Source organism: Barbatula barbatula, assembly GCF_947034865.1.
Source record: "Barbatula barbatula genome assembly, chromosome: 17".
Classification (NCBI taxonomy): Eukaryota; Metazoa; Chordata; class Actinopteri; order Cypriniformes; family Nemacheilidae; genus Barbatula; species Barbatula barbatula.
The window spans coordinates 1,327,701-1,341,584 of NC_136780.1; the positions used below are offsets into that span (position 1 = coordinate 1,327,701).

Genomic DNA, 13,884 nt, shown 5'->3' on the forward strand with positions numbered 1-13,884 from the left:
GTCTTTGTGTCATGTCTTTGTGTCTTTGTGTCATGTCTTTGTGTCTTTGTGTCATGTCTTTGTGTCTTTGTGTCATGTCTTTGTGTCTTTGTGTCATGTCTTTGTGTCTTTGTGTCATGTCTTTGTGTCTTTGTGTCATGTCTTTGTGTCTTTGTGTCATGTCTTTGTAATTCTTGTCAAGTGTTTAGTCTGTAGTTAGTTCAGTTTATTGTGTACCCTGTTGTCACCCCCTCGTGGGTTTTTGTTTTGTTCCTGTTTTCTGTTTATATTAAAGTCCTTGTTAACCCCGTCATCCCCGTTTCGCTGCCTGCAATTGGGTTCTCTCTAACACATCCGTGACAGAACGAACGAGCCAGAACTGAACCCAGTAGGCAGTAGCAGCATGGACAGCTCAGCATCGTTCCTGCGATCTCGCCTTGCCCACTTGCTGTTTGGGTTCCGTCAGGGGGATCATGGGACGCAGGAGTTCGCCAGGGCATTTTCTTCGGTGGCGAGGGATACGGAGTTCGGTGATGCAGAATTAAAGGTGATCTTTGATGGCTGCCTCACCAACCGTCTCACGCCATCGGAGAAGAGGATGCTTAAGCCCCTGGGATTCGACGATATGGTCAGGTTCGTGATCAACCGGGACGAGGCCAGAGTGCCAGTCGGGGTACCCGCCCCATTGGCTAGCGTCCCGGAGGATTGCGTCCTGACTGTCGCCGCCCCGGGGGACTCGGCTCCGCCCGGCTCGAGCTCCGCGGCTCATGTTCCGCCTGGCTGCATCCGCGGCGAGTGGGTAGGGGGAGATTCGGGGACGATGTCCGCTGACTCCTCGGGTCGCGGCCTGCAGGTTGGGGTTCTGGGCATCCCCACACCCTCTGCTCCACCACCTTCAGCCTCCCCACCCGTAGTCGGCCTGGGTGGCAAACGGGGAAGGCGTGAATCCTGGGGGTCCTCTTCGGAGGCCTCCAATCCGGAGCCAGACCTGCCCTTCGTCTCCTTCCTTCAGCCAACCACCGGACGGGTGGCCCGTTTGAGAAGGAAGAGGCAAAAGATGAGGGCACGGAAGCAAGCCCAGATGGCGCTGCAGCCCGTGTACAGTGCCCAGTCCAATCCTGCCCAGACGTCAAGTCCGGTGGTCCCGTCAAGTCCGGTGGTCCCGTCAAGTCCGGTGGTCCCGTCAAGTCCGGTGGTCCCGTCAAGTCCACCCACCCCAAGGTCAAGTCCTGCCGGCCTTCCAGCCGGCGTCCCCGTCAAGTCCACCCACCCCAAGGTCAAGTCCTGCCCTGCCGGCCATCCTGCCGGCGTCAAGTCCTGCCCTGCCGGCCATCCTGCCGGCGTCAAGTCCTGCCCTGCCGGCCTTCCTGCCGGCGTCAAGTCCTGCCCTGCCGGCCTTCCTGCCGGCGTCAAGTCCTGCCCTGCCGGCCTTCCTGCCGGCGTCAAGTCCTGCCCTGCCGGCCTTCCTGCCGGCGTCAAGTCCTGCCCTGCCGGCCTTCCTGCCGGCGTCAAGTCCTGCCCTGCCGGCCTTCCTGCCGGCGTCAAGTCCTGCCCTGCCGGCCTTCCAGCCGGCGTCAAGTCCTGCCCTGCCGGCCTTCCAGCCGGCGTCAAGTCCTGCCCTGCCGGCCTTCCAGCCGGCGTCAAGTCCTGCCCTGCCGGCCTTCCAGCCGGCGTCAAGTCCTGCCCTGCCGGCCTTCCAGCCGGCGTCAAGTCCTGCCCTGCCGGCCTTCCAGCCGGCGTCAAGTCCTGCCCTGCCGGCCTTCCAGCCGGCGTCAAGTCCTGCCCTGCCGGCCTTCCAGCCGGCGTCAAGTCCTGCCCTGCCGGCCTTCCAGCCGGCGTCAAGTCCTGCCCTGCCGGCCTTCCAGCCGGCGTCAAGTCCTGCCCTGCCGGCCTTCCAGCCGGCGTCAAGTCCTGCCCTGCCGGCCTTCCAGCCGGCGTCAAGTCCTGCCCTGCCGGCCTTCCAGCCGGCGTCAAGTCCTGCCCTGCCGGCCTTCCAGCCGGCGTCAAGTCCTGCCCTGCCGGCCTTCCAGCCGGCGTCAAGTCCTGCCCTGCCGGCCTTCCAGCCGGCGTCAAGTCCTGCCCTGCCGGCCTTCCAGCCGGCCACTCCTAGGGCCACTGGGACTTTGCGCTCTCGAGTGCTGCCCCCCAGGGTGTCCCCTAAGTCCCCTGGGACTCCGCGCTTCCGAGCGCCAGGGACAAAAACTGTTCCCCAATGTCCCACTCCCTTTGGACTTCCCCCCCATGAACTCAGGTGTTCCCCCCATGAACTTTGTTGTTCCTCCTCCCCCCCTCCCTTGTTTGTTGTTTTTATTATGTCACCCCAACCCTTTTGTTATATACTCTTGTCTGCCCCTAATCTTGTTTACAATGTTTTGCTTTATCTTGTCGTTGTCCCAGTCTGCACTGTCTTGCCAGTCTACCCCTTGATGAGCACCTGGAGGTGTTCATTTAAGGGGGGGCTTATGTCATGATTCCGCTATCATGTCATGTTTATTCTTGGTCTTGCAGCGGAGTCATGGCATAGCCTTAGGTTTTGTGTGAGAAAGCCATGTGCTTTCTCGTGTCTCGTCAGTGTTTCCCGCCATCTCGTTTCCTCGTTAACCTTCCCTGAGTGTTTCAGTACCCGCACCTGACCCTTGTTTATTATCCTTTGTCTGTCTCCCTTTAAAACATCCTCGTGTTCGTTGCATCTAGTGTACTGGTATGCCTTACTATTTCATGCTTTATGCTTTATGCTATGCTATGCCATGTCTTTGAGTTATGTCTTTGAGTTGTTAGTCTAGTCAGTGTGAGTGTTTTGTAGTTGTAATTCTTGTCAAGTGTTTAGTCTGTAGTTAGTTCAGTTTATTGTGTACCCTGTTGTCACCCCCTCGTGGGTTTTTGTTTTGTTCCTGTTTTCTGTTTATATTAAAGTCCTTGTTAACCCCGTCATCCCCGTTTCGCTGCCTGCAATTGGGTTCTCTCTAACACATCCGTGACAGGTGCCATATACCGCATATACCATAGGAAGGCAAGTATTATCACTGGAAAATGTGTTGAGATGTGACATCTCATTAATATGATTGTGAAATGAAAAATCATCATTTCACACTCTCATGACATAATAAACCTGTTCGACTTCCTTTCTTCTGCAACATTTGAACGATTGCTGATGCTTTTCTTTTTTATACAGTAAAGGTGAACTATAAGTTTCATTTAGTCTTCTATGTCAAAGCAGAGGGTTTGAACAATATGAAATGACAGAATGTAAATTTTCTAACTGTTTATCCACTTAACAATGAAATGATGAGCTAATCTGGTTTATTATGTCCTATAACAGTGTTTTTATGTTAATTTAGGGGATGTTTCAGAGCGTGCCGGATGAAGTGCCTTAAACTCTTCAGCCAGCAGAACTATACAAGCTGTTGAGAAGGATCTTCTCGATCAACTACTGTACTCTGGACTGTTTCTGAATGAAGGTGATGAGGATTTAAAGTGCACAGAGATAGTTTATGGTCCTCTGGTACACATCACACGTCTACTCGACTGACCTGACTGGGAGAACAAGAGATTTTAGTTTAGCGTGTCTTATCAGCTGTAAATATCCTTTGGATTTATGACTGTCTGAGGGTGAACATTGATCTGATTGTTTATACAGCTGGATATTCCTAGAGAATAATGGGTGGGGGTGCAGGAGTGTGTGTGAACCTGTAAACATTGTTTGCCATTGTGTCAGTGAAAGATATGACTTCACCTTTAATGAAGCCAAAAGTGAGCCAGTGAAAAAAGAACATGATGACACGTGAATGTGATTAAATGAACAGAGATCCTAGACTATTAGCACACATGCATCTTGGAGATCTATTTGATGTCATTTACATCTGCAAAACAACTTTTTTGATTGTTTGTTCATCTGCAATACATCTCTGAGATGTCTCCAGTCAGATGTGTAGGATTTCTAAAGGGAAACTGACTTTTCTAAGACGTTTAGTAGAGGATTTTACAAAGCAGAAGTTTTCCAGATCTTAAGCAGACATCTTACAGATGTTGTGTTTTCTAGGAATAAGAAAACATCGTTATTTGATTGGAAGACTGAAACCCTTTTATTTTTGTATTAAATGTGTATTTATTTTCTCACATCATTTTTATACTATTTATTATTCTTTGCAATTATTTTTAAACAAATACAATGAAGATACCACACATGTTTAATTTAAATGTTTTCGTTATTGTTACATATGAACATGTTACAAAAATAAACAGGAAAAACAAACCAAACGTTTGCGTCTCACTGCAAAAATGATCTAGCTTAGTGTCCCTCCCCTTTAAAACACGGCTGTACAAGTTGTTGTTTCTTTTTGTTTAAATGTTTGCGCACACTGTCTATTTCAGGAGATTCCAACCTTTCTGACAATTAAATAATCTACAGTTTAGCATGAATCCACAAATGTACATTGATTATTAAAAAGCCAAACACCAACCTGCTCCGGTTTACACCTTTTGGTGTCTCATACACATTTCATCATCAGAAGAAATAATCGTTTTTTGAGTCGACCTCATGTGCTCAACAAGAAACACAATAGTAGCAATTCCCACCAGAACAGACAGAATCAAGCGGATCAGAACCTCAACATCTCCACAATGCTGCAGACAGTCTGTAGACCAAGAGATTCTGCTAGAATCATTCTCATACACATACTCATTCTCAGTAAATGTTTTATCTGTGTTTAAACACGGAAGTTGCACAGATGTGGTTGTGGTAGGAAGAGACTTCTGTGTTGTTTTACCTTCATAATGTGGACAGAAGTGTTTCGTGTGTAGACGGATGCTTTTATTGCTCACTGGATTTGCAGCCGTGCAGCTGTATGATTCTGTATCATTATAATGAAGTTTTAAAGGTAAACTGAGATTAATGCTGAGATCAAAACTACTGCTCTGATTCATTATTTCTTCTCCTTTATACCATGAGATGAAGACGTCTCGATTGTTTTTAACAGAACAGACAAGAGAGCAGAATTCATCCATATTCTGTGATGTACCTGTAATAAGCATTAGTATAGTTAAATGTATTGTAAATGTTTAAAAAAATCTTGTGCCTTCTCTCTGTAGAATTAACTGTAGTGAATTGATAAAATGTAGTACATGCTGTAGTATATTTCAATATTTATATACAACATCATTTTCTGAAGCGACAGATGATCTTACCTGGAGGTTGTTGCATAGTCTCATGTGAGCTGCTCTTAATGTCAGGAACAGAAACAGGAGCTTTAGGACAAGAAGACGGATTGTAAGTTTGTAAATCGTAAATAAAAACATCACAATATTATAAATATGTCCACATTGACTTGATCTTACCATAAACATCCACTTTGTACTTCTTTGTTGAAATCTGTTTGTTGATGACGATTAATGCCTTATACAGTCCAGAATCGTCTGTGCTGACGTTTGAGATGTTTAAACTTCCCGTGTGCTGGTCCAACTCTACTCTACCAATGAACCTTTCATCATAATGGCTGTAAATCTTCCCGTGATACTGGGCGATGCGCGAACTTTGTTTGCCGTTTTCAAAAGTCCACAGTATTTGTATGTTTCCCTTGAGTTGTCTGGCATCTGTGTTGAGTCTGAGGAGACTTCCCTCCATCACTTTAACAATATCATCAGCCTCTCCAGCCGCTGTAGCAAAGGAAAATGTGTTTTATAAAGAATGAACGCAATAAAAAATGAATTAATGAACTTTATCGGGTGGAATAGACCAAGGTCTTTGCTAAAGCAAAACGTTTCATTCTGTAATTATGGCCTTTGATTTAGGTTTTATCTTTAACTGCAGCTCTACACGGGCTGGTTTGTGGTTTAACCAGATGAGATGAGAGGCGAGATAGAGGAAGTTAGACAAAGCTGCCTGTTAGTTACAAGGTCTTGACCAGAAGGTGTTACTTTCATTTTTAAAACAAAGTAAAATATAAAAAAATTACTTAAAAGCACACAAACACAAATATAAAATGTACTTTTCATCTGTATTTGTGTTAAGTGACCTGTTTCACGTTTCATGATGTTAATAGTGTTGTAAATATATTCATATCATACATCTTATAACTGAATCTAAGCATCCCAGACTCCTTCATGTCTCGACCCCTTTTAGCTTTCAGCTCGCTTCTATTTACACAGTAGTACATGTATACACGTTTTAGTGCCCCACTCCCTATTTAAGATGGGAAATGTATTTATGGTACTCACAGTTCGACTCTTTATTTTGTATGCCATAATTTTTTCAGGTTGAACATATAAATTATAAATTATAATGGCAAGCCAACCAGAGAATAGAATAATTCCAACAAAATGAGATTTTAAAATGTCTTACCCTCCACAATGATGAAAAACAAGATAAGAATCCACATTTTGTAAACTCAAGTGTATGTCCCTTCAATCGATGATGCACCTGAAACTCAACAGGATGGACATGCAGTTAGAATCTCTTTCTCTATCAAGAGGAAGTGAGAGTTACACATGCTACCAGATGGCGCTACATAAGCATCCTCAATTCTGAAAATTCACTATACTCTATACTCCTAAAAACCTGCCTGGCATCATGACAGAGTTAACCCCAAAAAGTTTGTTGATCATTTACATTTAGTTATTTAGTCATTTTGCAGACGCTTTTATCCAAAGCGACTTAAAGAGAGTTCAGGGAGCAATAAGCGATATGTCATACAAGAGCAAACACAATAAATATATTTTTAAAGGTACAGATGAAGACACTATATTGCAGTGCTTTGTTATTGTAGCAATATATATTGTATAGTTAATATATTGCTGTTAATATATGCTAAAATATACACAAGAAAAATGCTAAAAGAATAGTCTGACCCAGAGCCATTGAGAGAGTGAGTTGCGTCAACTCCATTGACTCCAATGAAACAGTTTTTTTCACAGCAATGATGGAAGTTATTAGTAACGCATGGAGCTGCAGCTACCGATTGTGACAAACTTTTAACCGAAGACGTAAGCAATCTAATGTCTACAAAATGAAAGAAATAAAGTATTTAAAGAGAAAACACATCTTGCTCCATGAATCACGTGAAATGAAAATGTTGAACTTCGTTATTCCGACTCTCTCTCTCAACGGCTCTGGTCTGACCAAACGGTCAGAATCATGTACCAGATCTAACTGACACTAATATGTTTTGTGTTGTTTCAGCTGGAAGTTAAACAATTGCCTTCAAAGTATGCAAATATACGCAATAACCACAAATTCAATGTTTTCAAGTGAATTTTACAAAATAAGTGATGAAGAAGTGAAGGTGACACGTCTGTATAACCCACTCAGTTTAAGTTCTGTGAATCATCAATTTTGTTAAGTTCCTTACAGTAAGTTGAACCGCGAGCCTTGCTTAAAAATGTTTTAATAGAATGAGGTCAGGTTTTCTGTTCCAGCATGACAAAGGACCCTGTGCACAAAGCAGCATCTATAAAGAAACGGTTTACAGTGTCCGGTGTGGAAACCGAAGCCCATTTACTTAAACGGGAGCAAATCCCCACACCCTAACCCGTAACAAGTAGAACACAACACATGCGCCACAAATCCACACATCACAAAGCCCTGCGGAAAACTGCATCCTTTCACCTGCATCATCAAACTCCTCTGAGAATTTGAACGTGCTTTCAGGTAAGAATCAAATGCAGTGGAGAAGTGTGCGTGTAATATAAAAAGGAGGACGTGTTACTGTAGTTTGTACTTTACAGTCAACATGTTAAAACAAGAGCTGAACTTTATAACTTGTAAGTATGCTCATCATTTCTTTCATCCAGATTGTGTGATTTAACAGTGACGAGTGTTTATTTATTTATTTTTGTTGTTGAATTTTTCAGTGTTGTTGCTACTGTGCCAACATGGTAAGGACTGATTTGATACTTCCGTGTGTGCGATGTTCTCATGTTCAAGAAAATGTAAAAGTGCATGTAAATGTGTTTGTCTCTCTAGGTGTTAAAGCAGTGAACATCATCACTTGTCACGAAGGGATTTCCTACCTGGACTGCCAAGGTCATTGATATTTTTATTTAATTAAAGAAAGCCCTATAAATACAAATAAGCATTTCTGAATCGCTTTGTCATCCTCTCCATCCCCAGGTATTACATACAAGCGTCTACTTACCTGTGAATGGGAGACCGCTCATCTCAGCTGTGGTGAGTTCTCTGGGTTTCATTAAAACATGCTTGATGCACAATTCGTTTGAAAACCGTGGTTTGACAATAAGAGATGAAAAAGTATTGTAATTTCGCACCGACAGACCATCAGGCGACCATTAAAGTGCTTTCAGCCAACTATGGACGTACGAACAGTGTTACCTGCTCTTATGGAAAACCGACCAGTCAGCTCTCAAACGTTCAGTGTATTCAGACCACATCTGTCTCTGTGATGGCCACTAAGTAAGCATCTTTACAAGGGACATTAAAGTAGTTTGACTTTGTCTTTTAAAAATCTGTTTAATTCTCTGTGTTAATAGGTGCAATGGGAAACAAAATTGTTTGGTTTCAGCGAGTAACGTCGTTTTTAGCGATCCATGCATAGGAACTTTCAAATACCTGACGGTGACCTATTCCTGTGTCCCAATATGTGAGTTCATCATTTGTTCCTTTCATACATTATCATGATCTACACTATATTTCAACAGGTTCTCTTGCTTAATATTTACACGTCTTTATTAACACAAAAATAATTTGAGTCAATTCTGCTTCTTATCAACAGACCCAAAATATATCAAAGTGCTTTCTGCAAATTATGGACGTACAAACAGTGAGACGTGCTCTAATGGAAAACCGGCCAGCCAGCTCTCAAACATTCAGTGCATTCAGAGTACATCTCTCTCTATAATGGCCTCTCAGTAAGAATAGTGTAAACATCTTTACAAGTTAAGAGACATTAAACATGTTTGATTTTGTCTTTTTAAAATCACTTTCATTCTGTGTGTTCATAGATGCAATGGAAAGCAGAACTGTGGGGCTTTTGCAAGTCACACTGTTTTCGGTGATCCATGCTCTGGAACTTACAAATACCTGAATGTGACCTACACCTGTGTCACGAGTAAGTCTCTTATAAATGACAAAACATATTGCGCCGGTCTATAATTAATAATTGACCGATAGGCTTAACTTTTCTCTGTTTCTCTTAAAATGTCAATGCAGAAATGGTCCTTTGGAACTACAACGTGACATTTCCGATTACATCTCTTCTGCTGCCGCAAGCTTCCGTTGAGGGAAACTGAGAACTTCTGCTTCAGTTCTTCATCTGTTTTATCCGTGAGATTGATCTATGACACATTAATACACTGAACAAGATGAAACATAATAAGCAGTTGTATTTTAAACAAGTATCACTGTATTTTGTATCACAGTTAATGCAAAAGACACTCTTGCTTTTATTTGAGACTGTCAGTTCAATAAACAGCTTTTAAATGCAACCTCTCGTTTTCTCTTGTGCTTATTCTGAAATTTCACAAACACACGATTCAGAGCTTTCTAAATGTCTCACTTCTAAAAAAGCATCACCTGCCTTTCGGCAAGATAACAACACCGACCTCTATGTTTTCACATTGTTGGCCCCGCCCACCGGCGTTCAGTCTGAGGTTTACAAATACATAATTTTTTTATTACAGTAAGAATGTGACATCTTACAAGTGATGTGTAAGGCTATACCATATTGTTTATGGATATTGTTTTTTAAGCGAATGTTATTTAGTCATGTCAGTGCTCACTGTGCGTGCAGGTGTCAACTGTTTTGGACCCGACAAGCATCTCGCAAAAAGTAGGTGTGACGAGGTGGTGAAATTTGAGACACAGAGTAAGTTCTATTCACGAATAAAGAGTCCGACTACGCCACCCTAGGAATTAATCCCAGGGAAAAATACTCAAACTATGAGCAAAGCACACAGGTTCAGTTCCCTCATGGAAGTAGACAAGAGACGCGAGTAATACAAAAATACAAATGTTTATTACTAGGAAAATCCTTTAAAATGTTAGATGGGACATTGAAACCCCACTTCAAATAAAACAAACAGAAACACATACAAACCAACTTGATATAGAGCAGCTGTAAAACAAATCTAAATACCAGCAGGGCTGAAGCTCCCAACGGCAGGAAGCACTGGGGAGTTCGATTCTACGGGACACACTTCCACACGACACTCACACCCGTGCAGTTTAATCACACTATCACACACTCGAGTGTACACTGCACACGATAGGACCACCACCAGAAAGAGCAATCCACCCGTGGGACCTCAGCTCCTGCAAAATAATAAGAAACTATAACAATAAAGATGGCAGTGTTGACATTAATAGAGTCCAAATTAATAAATGGAAATAACAAACATAAAGAAAAACCAATCCAGTTTAGGAAGATCAATTGTTGGTCTTCTACGAGACTTTAACTCAGTAGATGCTCACACACCAATAGGATTTCACAAGCAGATAGTTGATCACAGATATCCCAAGCTAGGAGCAATTTACTGCCCTTACAATAAGGAGCAGAGAGAAAAGCAAATAAATAAAACTAAACAAACCGTAATTCATGAAAATAAAAGTAACAAAACAAAAGAAAAAGGTTAAATAACAGAAACAACAGAAGGGAGCTAGCTCCGCTGCAAGCAGGAGGAGCTTAATAGTCCTTCCACACAAGGCAGAGATGTATGAAGCGGGATTATATGTATATATAACGCCCCGATTATAACCAAGCGAGCAGTCCCCTTTGTTTGCGATGATGGTCGCGTATACACTGGCCGTATAAACTGCAGCGCTTTAATCGCAGCGTAAAATCACGGCATAGAACGAGAGGGAGAATCCTATAACAAACAAACGGAGATGTTATCCATTATAATACTATGACCACTCTAAGTCATAGTTACGTTAAAAACACTTACCATCAGGTTGTCAAGCTAGATAGCACACTTAACGGACACGGATTGGTCAGTCATGCCCACCGCGAACACAATAGGATACAGGGAATCACACCTATTTGATACCCGAAAAGCATGTTAAACCCACGCAACCATTTTCGCACTAGATCACAAGCTTTTAACCATTTATGTACCTGAGAGGTGAACAGTCATCAAACCAACTAAGCAGTATGCCGGGCAACACGGCACCAAAGCTGCACTGATTAATAAAAACAATTAAAAACTACGCACAACAACAATTCCAAGAATTATCACATAAAAACATAGCACGCTTACCTACAATCAGAGTCAACGCGATCAAAACAACGGGGAAATCGGACGTGACGCATACCAGGTAACAGCCAATCAGCCTTTAAATGGAAGGTACTACTCGCTGATAGGCTAACCCTGCTGTCAATCACCTAATCCCATTACATAGGCAAAGCATTTTGCATCGTATAACCAGTAATAAAGATCTGTGAGTTTAAAATGACTTCTGAATACAAACCACAAATGTTTTCAAACCACAAATGTTTTCAAAAAATTAAGGCTCGTGTCTGTTAAATCTATCCAGTTTAAGATAAAACTTATGGAAAGGGGAGTCATCATTTTACTAAACCACTAATCTAATTACTTGTTTGCTTGGAAACATATAATGTGCCATAAATCCATAAATCACAGCCCTACGGAGAACTGCGTCCTATATATATATATATATATATATATATATATATACATACACCATCAAATTATAAATACAAAATATATTTTTTCACTTCTGTGACATTTCTATTAATCTTTACAGTCAACTTTGCCAAAATGGTAAGGACTGTTTATCTGTCACTGTCAAATTGACACGTATGTGCAATGAACTAGGGGTCATGAAAATGTAAAAATGTATGTAAATGTGAATGACCAGCTGTTTGTCTCTCTAGGTGTTAAAGCGAAAGTGAACGTCATCGCCTGTCAAGGACGGTCAGCCTACCTTTTTTTTATTTAACCCCTATGGGATGACCATGTGCTGGTGTACAGTCCTAAAAAGCCATAGAAGAACCATTTTTTGTAGTGGAAAAAGGTTCAAAAGTAAGAAATGGTTCCTTTAATGGAAAAACATATAATGAAAAAAAATTCTACTATATTCTACTGAAATTCAAGTTTTAACATGATTAAATTGACCATTCATTTGTTTAATTCCACAAACAGTTGTCATTTATCTAAATAAGAATATTTTAGTGTGGTTGTTTTATAGACATGCATTTAGACATCTATTTAGACTTTGCCTGTTAAAGCTATTCTGTGCCTCCTCACGAGCTCGGCCCTTTCCATAGAAATGGGTTTTGTTGTTTTGACATTTAGAGGAGAAACAGATGAAGTATTCTTACTTCTTACCAACAGACCATGGAACCACCAAGTGCCTCATCTTTTAAAAGCATCACCTGCCGAAACAACATCCCCTTTACTGAGTAGCATCTTTTTAAAACAGTTGTTTAAAACAGAAACAAATCTTATTCTTTATTATGTTTGTCTACAAATTTATGAAGAGATTCAAGACTGTTTACCAAGGTTTTTTCTTTCATGTTATCAGCTGACTTTTCAAACTATAGACAAGTTAATAAACTAACCAGCAACATATAAGCTTTTAAAAAATAAAATTAACCACAACCAGACATGCAACAAGTGTTTCCACCAGTAGAAGCATCAACAATGAATAAAAGACATCAGTTTTCAACATGAAAAAGTGTAAATCTAGTTATAATGCACAAATACACAGACAACAAACAGTATTGTGTCGAGATATTTGGGCATGTTTTAAAAATCCTTTACAGGGTGATGGCAGAACACAGTAGATATTATACTGCAGATAACAGTCTGATAAGTAAGATGCTGTGATCGATCGGCCGAAGATCTGTATTGTTTGATGACGATGACTCTGGATCGGCTGATAAAATCCTGATCGGAGCATCCCTAATCTCTACCTTTTATGCTCTCTCAGATTTATTTTCAAGTCATGAATCAGATTTGATTTAGTGCAGATATTGAAATACACATAAATAGTAGTCAAACTACAAACTACTTCTTTAGAAAAATGGTATACAGCTGTTAAGGAGACAAAATATGCTTATGTGAGACATCCATTAAAAGGGCTGTTTGTATATTCCATAAAAAATATATTCCAGGTGTCAAATCGGTTAAATGAAAGAAATGCATTAACAAACCGGCTGTTTTCCGAGACGTTTGAGGTAAAGAACCGGGTTCACAAATCCTATCGTGATACTAAAAAATAAGGAAACAGACCAGGACAAAAGATACTTCTCTAACTCGATCATATAAATAAGGATAAGAGAGAGAATTAGGGGCCCATACATGATAACTGAAGACACCAACACCGTAAGAATGATCCGGAAAGCTTTGATTTTATCTCTGTTTACTCCGTCTTTCTGTTTGCCGTTGTCACCAGGTCCAGGACGCAGTAAAGCCTTCAGGACCATCAAGCAACTGTACAGTTTAACAGAGAAAAAAAATAGAAGATTTGGCAACATGAAGTCTTGAAACTCAACGACACGCATCGTAACGATAAGGCTGGAGGTGACGATCACAATCCAACCGACAGCACAACACGCAATCCTGTATTTCATGGCTCTGAGTTTGAGGAACGTCAACGGATGAACAACCCCTACATAACGTTCCACGCAGATACAGCTCTGAAACAGAGGACGACCGACCAACAGCAACACCCCAGGAAAATAAATCCCGAACCTGCAGTTTGTGCAGTTCAAGAAATACTGTTGAATGATAAACACGTAAGAAGTGCAGAAGGTGACCTCAGCAAGCGATCCGTTGAAAACGAAGATATCAGTGGACTGTCCTCGGATCATCTCGTTCACGCAGAGCCACAGGATGTAGCAGTTCGCCGGAAGACCGAGAATCATGTTGACGCCGAGAGAACAGGCGATCAAATAAGAGGGAAAAACATAACATGCGCTAGAGTTCACTGAG

The 13,884-nt window shown here is 41.7% G+C and overlaps 2 protein-coding genes and 1 long non-coding RNA gene across 7 annotated transcripts; 1 reads left to right on the top strand and 2 right to left on the bottom strand.

Moving 5' to 3' along the window:
- Positions 1-3,692: 3,692 nt before the first annotated feature.
- On the bottom strand, positions 3,693-6,493 carry LOC306907159 (SLAM family member 9). 5 transcript variants are annotated; one of them, XR_013787890.1, is made up of 7 exons: positions 6,317-6,493; positions 5,314-5,631; positions 5,164-5,223; positions 4,922-4,997; positions 4,746-4,829; positions 4,440-4,613; positions 3,693-4,014 (listed from the first exon to the last, which is right to left on the bottom strand). XR_013787890.1 is itself a non-coding variant. In XM_079479080.1 (6 exons), the coding sequence occupies exons 1-5, from the start codon at positions 6,351-6,353 to the stop codon at positions 4,450-4,452; spliced, it is 831 nt and encodes a 276-aa protein (XP_079335206.1). In that variant the 5' UTR covers positions 6,354-6,493; the 3' UTR covers positions 3,693-4,014; positions 4,440-4,449. The 5 variants fall into 5 exon arrangements, 4 of the variants coding, with proteins under 4 accessions (XP_079335206.1, XP_079335205.1, XP_079335204.1 ...); XM_079479080.1 differs by having other exon boundaries at positions 4,746-4,997; XM_079479079.1 differs by lacking the exon at positions 3,693-4,014 and having other exon boundaries at positions 4,041-4,613; positions 4,746-4,997.
- Positions 6,494-7,584: 1,091 nt separating this feature from the next.
- LOC306907160 (L-rhamnose-binding lectin CSL3-like) lies at positions 7,585-9,412 on the top strand. The gene is made up of 9 exons (XM_079479082.1): positions 7,585-7,734; positions 7,825-7,848; positions 7,937-7,996; positions 8,084-8,140; positions 8,245-8,383; positions 8,461-8,570; positions 8,703-8,838; positions 8,932-9,038; positions 9,140-9,412. Exons 1-9 carry the CDS (start codon positions 7,704-7,706, stop codon positions 9,217-9,219), a joined length of 744 nt encoding a protein of 247 aa, XP_079335208.1. The 5' UTR covers positions 7,585-7,703; the 3' UTR covers positions 9,220-9,412.
- A 510-nt stretch (positions 9,413-9,922) lies between these two features.
- On the bottom strand, positions 9,923-11,235 carry LOC306907161. The gene is made up of 4 exons (XR_013787891.1): positions 11,185-11,235; positions 11,043-11,107; positions 10,873-10,963; positions 9,923-10,794 (listed from the first exon to the last, which is right to left on the bottom strand). It is a non-coding gene; the product is annotated as an uncharacterized lncRNA (long non-coding RNA).
- Between the last annotated feature and the right edge of the window lie 2,649 nt (positions 11,236-13,884).